The 9,444-nt window shown below is 38.8% G+C and overlaps 1 protein-coding gene across 2 annotated transcripts; it reads left to right on the top strand.

The window, feature by feature from the left end:
* The first annotated feature begins 438 nt into the window (after positions 1–438).
* On the top strand, positions 439–7,707 carry MTERF1 (mitochondrial transcription termination factor 1). Of its 2 annotated transcripts, XM_070471837.1 has the most exons (4): positions 439–509; positions 597–679; positions 1,042–1,105; positions 5,239–7,707. In XM_070471837.1, the coding sequence occupies exons 3-4, from the start codon at positions 1,101–1,103 to the stop codon at positions 6,425–6,427; spliced, it is 1,194 nt and encodes a 397-aa protein (XP_070327938.1). In that variant the 5' UTR covers positions 439–509; positions 597–679; positions 1,042–1,100; the 3' UTR covers positions 6,428–7,707. The 2 variants fall into 2 exon arrangements, with proteins under 2 accessions (XP_070327938.1, XP_020746294.1); XM_020890635.2 differs by lacking the exon at positions 597–679 and having other exon boundaries at positions 488–509; positions 1,044–1,105.
* The last annotated feature ends 1,737 nt before the right edge of the window (positions 7,708–9,444 follow it).

Raw genomic sequence — 9,444 nt, forward strand, 5'->3', positions numbered from 1 at the left:
GGAGCTGGTGATGGACAGGGAGGCCTGGCGTGCTGCAGTCCATGTTGTCGCAGAATCGGACACGACTGAGCGACTGAACAGAACTGAACCGAAACGCTTAAGTTTTCATCTACATCATGTTAATCACATAAATAAGCGTAATCAACCTATCACGCTACAAAATTCATGTATATAATAGTGATTTTCCCATTTCATGTCGGTGTCTAGCAGCAACTCAGGGCCTCTGGCCGGGTGGCTGGAAGGCTCCCCCGAGCCCCGTTTCGCCCCCGAAATACTCCCAGAAGGCCCGCACCGCGGTCTCCTGCTGCCCCCTGCCGGGACCCAGCGTCAGGCTATGAAAAGCTTCGCGCGGCCGCGGGGGAGGGGTGGTGCCAGGGGCGTGACGTCACCTGTATGCGCGGCCCGCCACCGGAAGTTATTTCTGTCCACTTCCGTCCCCCTGTTTCTCGCGTGACTGCCGAGGTGACAGGAAAGGGTTTTTCCCGTGCCCTGTGGTATTCCAGGTTGAGGTTGGTGACTCGCTGCTGCTGTGCTTTTTCTTTTTAGAGTCCGGTCTGGGTGGCTGTGATGTGTAACTGAGTCCCATTCCCGCGCAGTCCCTGGTTGACTTTCCTTGTGGGAGGACGAGGGACCGAAGAACCCGCGGAATGGAACTCGTAGAAATACCGTAGAGTTTTTGAGTTACAGACCCGCGTAGGTTCGAACCTTTCTTCCACCAGCTAAGTCAAGCTAGGAAGGGAGCTCGGCGCTTTTTCTCATTTTGTAGTTTTAGGAATAATGCCTACCTTTTAAGTAAGATGATGTGTGTGAAGCACTTAGTTCTGGGTTTTGCAAATTATGCTCGTGATTCTGCTGCTTTTTCCCTTCATCCTCGGGCTTGTACTTAGCATTTTCTTCCCAATATCTCTGAGAGATGCTTAGTATGCTGAAAATTTTGCATTTTACGAGAACATTATGCACTGTTAAGTGAGATTGATCTTTTTTCTGTATTACGGAGTCCTGACAACATTTTGTCCCCCTTCCTTTATTTTTTCTGTTTCTAGGGACAACAATTTTTCCGCTTTTCTGGAGGAAGGCAACGTCCTCTGTCCTTGAGACAGATGAGGTGAGAAATGAATTTCTGTAAAGATATTCAAACTTAGCTCGTTTTGTCGAAAGAACTAACTGGAATGCAGTACCGTGTAACCAGAGATTACCCATTTCCATCCAAAGCCCCCTTGTCCTGGGAATTGTGGAGCAGAGGGGAACATAAACTCACTTTTATCCCTTAGACCTCACAAGTACAGAGGTTTTCCATGTATTTGTTAACTTTGGCTTTTAACACTTGGAGTAATGGCTCTGATAATCAAAAACGTCAATTCGAGAGACAGATGGAAATAACTTGGAATATTAATTATTTTTAAATTTATAGATTGAGTCAGTTGACACTACTTGCATTAGGCTGCTTAAATATTTATTCACCACACTAGGTGTCATAGGACTATTTTGAAGGGAGATTGGGTGCTAAAAGAATAAAATAACATTGATATTTAGCAGGTGTAACTTTTTTGTGTTGAAACCTGAAAAATAACTTCCCCCATTTTTATCCCCGTCTCTGTGTGTATGTCCCTTTCCCCTTTTCATATGAGTGATATTATCCTAGCCACGCTTTTAAGCAATTTGCCACTTAGAATGCCTAGGACATATTTTTATTGTGTTAGATCTGCCTCTTTTTAAAGAGTAGGCTGTGTAATGTTATATTGATGTGTGTTAATCACTCAGTCTTGTGGGACTCTTTGCGACTTCATGTACTGTAGCCCACCAGGCTCCTCTGTCCATTGAATTCTCCAGGCAAGATAACTGGAGTTGGTAGCCATTCCCCTCTCCAGGGGATCTTCCCCACCCAGTGACTGAACCCAGGTCTCCTGCATTGCAGGCAGGTTTCTTACTCTCTGAGACACCAGGGAAGCCTCATCGTAGTGATGTACTACTGTTTATTAAATCATTCTACTCTTGGTGGCCATTTGGGTTCCTTCTTTTTTTACTCTCACAAACTATTATAATGCTCTTTTTTTTTTTTTTCTGTGAAGTAACAAATGTGCATTCTTGTCCTTCATTTCCTTTGGATAATCTTCATGAAGTAGAGATGCTGGGTTGAAAGATACAATAGATGGTAATAAATTCCCTTCCAACAGTGATATTTAGAATTCTTATTTCTTCCTATGTTTACCAATTGTTGATGTTAGTTAGCATTGTTTTTAGGTTTAGCTGATCCTGCCCATACTATTGATATTGGTGGGGGGGATCTCCAACTTTTTCATTTATAATATTGTAATCAAAACCAAATTTTTGTGGCCAGTTCAGTTTTTTCCTATTTAAATAGAAGACTTAATTTTAGGCTCCTTAGTAATGAATTACTATAAAACAAATGATTTCACTTCACCTTGAAGTATTTGTTAAGTTAAAGAGTGTGGGAAAATACTGTTTGAATGGAATCTTGTACTATGGGTAGATTTAGGAGGATGGGCCTTTCTGAAAGACAGAGTGGCTTTAAAAACGCAGGAAGACAAGAATGGTCAAGGATGTCTAGGACCAGAGACTTAACAGTCAATGGTGTTTCATTGTGAGATTGCAAAATAGAAGAGCTAGCTAGAAAGGCCAGTCTGAAGATTTTACCTTCCAGGGGAGAGCTACAGAGGTGTCTAATTAGGAAGTGAGGGACATAACCACATGTTTGTTTCATAAGTGTTCTGTGGGGGGCACTTTTGAGTGACTGATATTAGAGAAAGGAGTTAAGCGACTGATAGTCTTGAGTGAGAGAATTAGCGAAGAGTAGAGAGATTGGATTTCAGAGATACTGAAGGAGCAGAGTCTACATGAATGAATGACTCTGGATTCGAGGACAAGAGGAAAAAGCAAAGCTTACTTTCACATTTTTTGTTATGAGAGTAATGGTGATTTCATTATTTAGAGGGGAGCTCATTTGTTTAGGGGCTGGGAAGGATGCTCAGTTTGGTTTTGGACTTGTTAATTTGTGTGAAAGTTATGTCCATGGAGAATGAATTATACACAAAGACAAATCCACCTATAAAAGATCCAGAAGTCTTAATTTCTTATTCTTTTGTTAAGATGTTTGGCATATATTTTTACTTTCGGCTTGTCGTCAGTAGAATTTCTTTTGAACTTACTGTGACTCATTCAGCTCTGTTTCTCAAGAGTAGAGTGTGGTCTAAAGGAGTAGTCTTAGACATTTTTGATCATATACAATCTTAATTTTAAAAAGGTCTATAAATGTACCTTTAACCTATGTATATTTACTGACTAGTTATATACATGTCTTATGGTACTGTTATTACTATGTTGTATAATTATGAAGCATGTAAAAAGTAGAAGTTTTAAAAGGCCAAGACAAGTATAAATTGGAGCTTTACTGTTTTCTTCCTATATCCCGTTGGGTCGTCTCACACCCACTCTTTGGGAAGCGCTGGTTTTATCTAGAGCTGTCAGTGTTCTGTCCCTTTACCCAGCAGAGGTCACTCTGAGCATCTGGAAGAGACGAGGTTTTTGAGCTGGGCAGCGTAAAGCCTCTTTCTTTAATTAGGAGGTTCTCACTTTTAAGTTTCTGTCTTCATGTATTTTTGGAAGATTATGTAGTTACAGAGTGTATGTTATTATGAAGACATGAAGAATAATGAACTCAGGGTATAGGGCAGTCTTAAAACATGCTTTTGCTGTTTCCTGTTTACTTCGTGAGTGACCTGCATTTTGTTTGAATGTTACTTGAGTCTATAGTTTTGGAATCTTTTCCTAATTCTTTGAGGATTAATGGATTATCTGAGTTATTAGAATGTCCCTAGCCAGTAGGCATAATCCAAGTTCTTGTTAAATTGGAGTATTTAAAAGGATAGGCACAGAGGAACTTTTCTTTTATGGATCTTGAAAGCAGCATCTCAAGCCCAGAGACAGTAGCAGTGAGTTGGAGCCATCTATCTCTATTCTTTGTTTTATGCTTAATTAGGAGAGAGGAAGAGGAAGAACCCTCTTTTAAGTAATAAGAGCCCATTGTAAGTAATTAGAAATTAAGAGCAGTTTGTCAAAGCTATATAGTCTGAAAAGGAGAAAGTACTGGTAAAGTATTATGTACAACACTTTACAAAAAAATGGTATGTATTGTATGACTCAGACCATAAGCAATTTAGGAGCATAAATCATCTGACAATTTGGATAGCAAGACAAAAACTTTTCTGTTGCTTTTCTGTTAAAATATTTCCTATAAACAGAGATATTTGTTTTAATAGGGACCTATGATTATTGTCATGTATAAGTTCATACATTTTATGCCCCATTTCTAAATGATCAGGAAAATGAGTTGTCAAGGTTTTAATCTTTTGATCAAAATTATATGTATTGTGAAGCAGATGCCGAGAGCCTTGAGTTAGTCTTTTGTAAAATGGTGGTAAGGAGAATGGCAAAAGTAAGTTTTTAAATGTGTACATCTCACTTCTCTGTATAATTCCACATGTCGTGGACACTGCATGAAATATCCCAACTGGGTCATAATGAAGTGAAAATCGGTTTGCAGTTGTTGGGTTAACCCAACAACCGAGGGAGCATTAGGGTAAATTGAGTGACATGGAGATTGGGATCAGGGCTGTTGACCAGAGATCCATGTAGGATAAGAATTAAGGATGGCTTTAAAGAATACCATGAACCTAGAAAAAGATGTTTAGGGTGGAAATAACATAGTATGAAGTGTTGGTTTTCAGGGCTAGATTTAGAGTTTGATAACCAGAAAGTGAGAGCAAGAGGCAAAGAAGGCTGATATCTGTGGGCAAATGCAAGGCCAAGAATCTGGGAAGTTAGAAGACAAGGCAGAATTGAAAGCATCAGTTAGTAAAAATAAGTCAAAGCTTTGGAAAGCAGTTAGATAAAGCAGAGATGCAAAGGGGCAGTTGGTTTTGGGTAGCCAGTGCAGGCAGGACCAAACAGTAAGTCAAGGCAAGAATCATTCTGGGGCAGTGTTGTTGCTGTGTGCTGCTTTTATTTACGTTAAGACTAGAAGTGGCCCCTGGCCCACAGATAACTGGAAGTGGTGAGCCAGGGAGTGGGAGTGTGGTGGGGAGATTGTTATCACAGAACCAGGAGAGCTGGGTCTCTAGTGTTTTCTTACAGAAATGACCACAATACAGGATCATGATAAAATCTATTAGCTGTTTAACATGTGTGTTTGTGTAATACTGTATATGTTGTTTTATACAGCATTCCATACGGTTTGGGCTACCTGACCATTATGGCACCACGAAACCTCTTGTATCTGAGAAGTAACTATCTCTTTGGTTCAAGATGTTGGATGATCCGATTTTCAACAGAAATCATCTTTAAATCGGTTTCATTTAGGCTTTTCAGTAAGAAATGTGATAATGCAGACAGTGAACCTTTGGAAAATGAGGAACTGCTGAATAACTTAGTTACCATGGGAGTAGATGTTGACATGGCAAGGAAGCGACAGCCTGGAGTCTTTAACAGGACAGATACCAATGAGCAGGACCTGCAGACATTCCTTCTGTCTAAAGGAGCCAGCAAAGAAGTGATTGCTAGCATCATATCAAGATACCCACGAGCCATGACTCGCACGCCTGAGAGTCTTTCAAGTCGATGGGATCTGTGGAGAAGAATTGTGACATCAGACCTTGAAATTGTAAATATTTTGGAACGTTCTCCTGAATCTTTTTTTCGGTCCAGTGACAACCTGAACTTAGAGAATAACATAAAGTTCCTCTACTCAGTTGGATTGACCCATAAATACCTTTGTCGATTGTTGACCAATGCTCCGCGTACCTTCTCCAATAGTCTTAATCTGAATAAACAGATGGTTGAATTTTTGCAAGAAGTCTGTTTGTCGTTGGGTCACAGTGGTCCCACAGATTTTGTCAGGAAGATAATTTTTAAAAACCCTTTCATCTTAATTCAGAGCACCAAACGGATAAAAACTAACATTGAATTTTTACAGTCCACGTTCTGCTTGAATAACGAGGAGCTGCTTAATCTGATATGTGGTCCAGGAGCTAAAATCCTAGACCTTTCCAGTGATTGTATGAGAAGAAGCTACAGAAATATCAAAGAAAAACTGATCTCTCTTGGGTGTACTGCGAAAGAGATACGGAAGTTTGTTTTAAGCTATCCAGATGTGATCTTCTTGGGAGAGAAGAAGTTTAATGATAAAATAGACTGCCTCATAGAAGAAAAAGTTAACATTTCACAAATAATTGAACATCCTCGGATTTTGGATTCAAGCATAAGTACTTTAAAGAGTCGAATCAAAGAATTGGTAAACATTGGCTATGACTTGAGCACATCAAACATCAGCCTTCTGTCTTGGAGTCAAAAAAGATATAATGCTAAATTGAAAAAGTTATATATTGAGCAGAACATTGTTCTGGAGAATTAAGAATTAAGTCAGTCTTCTAATGTAGTGATATTATTTCATTTTGAATTTGGACCTTTCAAAAAGGAGAGATTTGTGTTTTTAACCACATATACATATGTAGTGTGCCTTTGGATATTTTATTTTAAAGGTTCATAAAAACTCACTGTCAGTATATCCAAGTATATAGTCTTCCCAGCTACCTCTTCTGTAGTTTGCATTATTAATAGTACAACATCCAATTTTATGATATAGGCTGTGGATATTGTATTAATGGTCATTGCTGAGTGCTATGGCAGAACAATGTGTAGAAAGAAAATGCAGAATAAGCTTTTTTTGGCTTCTGTTCCTGTTTAAAAATTGAGAGATTGATTTAGATACTTCTATTTCTTATCATGGTTTTGAATAGCAACCTTTTTCTCCTGTTATTCTGTGTATCTAATTATAGTTCATCTTCAGAATACAGTGTCAGTAGAAATAAGACAACACAGAGGAGGAATTCTTCATCCAAATTCTACATACTCCATTTTAATCATTAGTGTGCCTCATGGCTCCTCCAGTTTAGGCTAAATTTCCTGTGGGTATATCCTGATTTCTTTGAAGATAAAGGCAACTCTGACAGGCAGAATAATAGTTAACCTAAAGATTTCAATGTCTTAATTCCCTGAACCTGTGGATATGTTTTGTTATATTACAAAAGTACTTTGCAGATATAATTTAAGAACCTTAATTTGAAGTCCTGGGTTGGGGAGGTTATCTTGGCTTATCTGGTTGGACCCAGTATAATCATAAGGGTCCTTGACAGTGAAGAGGGAGGTAAAAGGAGAGGTCAGAGTGATGTGATGGAAGAAGGACTTGCCCCACTGTTCCTGGCTTTGAAGGAGGAAGGGGACGGGAACCAAGGCGTGCAGGTGGCCTCTAGGCAGTGGGCAAGACGAGGACGCGTTCTCCCCTAGTGCTCGGGGAGGGAGGCTAAGCTCAGGACTTTGAGTTTAGCCCAGTGAGACCCTTGTCAAACTTCAGACCTGCAGAACCAAGAGATAATAAACCTGTGTTGTTTTAAGCCACTGAGTTTGTGATAATTTGTTACAGCAACAAATAGACTAATGTAACAATTAAATAGATAGTTTAGTAATTCAGGTGAAGAAGTATACTGTTAATATCATATCTGTATTTCCTCCTCTTATACTTTTTTGGTCCACTTACCTTTCTGGAATGGCTAGTAAGTTACTGTTTGTAAATTCCTGTAAATATATGGATGAAAAACTAAATGTAAGTCTAAATAAAGGAATATTTTTGCTTAATGAATGTAGTTTAAAGAAATGATGGTTTTTGTTTATTTATAATTTGCTGGTGTTTCTACTAATATAAATAGAGAGCCAAAGTTTCTAGAGGCATTAATTTCAAAAATGACACATATCTGTATCTTGAAAACTTTCCTGGTCTAGCTTTGCATAAATTGAAAGAGAAGGAACCAATTATATGACTGTAATTACTTTCAGTTTTTTCCAGAGGCATTTGTTTCCTAGATATGGATTTTGAATTAAGTAACATATGACGCTTAACCTTTGAAGCATTTTTTTCTTTTAGTGAAATATAGTTGATTTGCAGTATTAAGTTTCATGGTCACGGAATAATGATTCAATGTTACTTTTTTTCAGATTATACTCCATTATAGATACAGATACACACCACCCCCCCACCCCCCCCCACCCCAAGATAATGGGTATAATTCCCTGTGTCAAGCCTTATTTTTTATCATTGATACTTCAAAAAGTTTATTCCCACCAGTGATAGTAACAAAATGCATGTTTTTTCAAGGCCATTTGTATGTAAATGATACTCAACTATTTCCAATAAATTATTTGATGGCAAACATGGCATAACTTAGAAAGCATGGACTTTAGAGACATTTTTTTAGAGAAATATATCTGGCACTATTCCTGATTAGCTCTGTAACTTTGTGTAAATGTTTTAATTTTACTGAACCTATTTTCTTATCTATAAGATGAGAAATGGACCTCCTAGAGTTAAGAATTAGGTGATAATAGGGCCTCTAAGGTTTCTTGTACACAATAACTGTTTAGTGGTAGCCAGAATAAATAGTTACAGTAGCATTTTAAAGACATCATTCCCATATTACACAATTCAAAGTATGCAGCTTTTAAAAATATTCATAGTGCTGTGCAATAATCACTGCAGTCTAACTTTAAAATATGTTCATGCCCTTTAAAAAGAAATCCTGTACACATTGGCACTCAATCCCCATTATCCCCCTCCTGCTTTCCTAGCCCTGTTTAGTTGCTCAGTCGTGCCCAGCTTGTTTGTGATCCCATGGACTGAAGCCCGCCAGGCTCCTGTGTCCATGGGATTTCCCAGGCAAGAATACTGGAGTGGGTTGCCATTTTCTTCCCAGCCCTAAGCAACCACTGATCTTTCTGTAAAGTGGCCTATTCTGAATGTTTCATATAAATGGAATCATACAATATGTGGCCTTTGGTGACTGGCTTCTTTCACTTAACATAATGTTTCTAAGGTTCATTCTTAGACTGTGTATCAGTATTTCATTCTTCTGTGTTGGCAAATAATCTATTGTATAGATACAGCAGTAGGATTGGGAGTAAATTTTATTGTAATGGTTTAAGTCCTGGGATGGGGAGGTTATCCCAGATTATCTGGGTGGGCTCAGTGTAATCAAAGGAGTCCTTAAAAGTGGAAGAGGGAGGGGAAAGAGGAGGTCAGAGTGATGTGATGAAAGGACTTGATGCATTTTTACTGGCTTTAAAGGAAGAAGGGGATATAAACCCCCTTAAGTCCCTTTTTTCTGACTTGTTTAGGAACACTTTTCTGAGATATTGATTTGAAGTGTAACAATTTATAAGAAACTTGAGGGAGGTGGGCAGAGGAAATAAAAGCTTATTGGCATCAGCTGGTCACGAGGATTATACCTGGACTTTTGAGAGATGATATAGCAACAGTAGTTGCCAGTGGCCAAAGAGAGTGTGGGATGCACAGAAGTAAAATACAGTACCTATTTGGGG

The sequence above is a fragment of the Odocoileus virginianus genome, chromosome 1 (genome assembly GCF_023699985.2).
Source record: "Odocoileus virginianus isolate 20LAN1187 ecotype Illinois chromosome 1, Ovbor_1.2, whole genome shotgun sequence".
Classification (NCBI taxonomy): domain Eukaryota; kingdom Metazoa; phylum Chordata; class Mammalia; order Artiodactyla; family Cervidae; genus Odocoileus; species Odocoileus virginianus.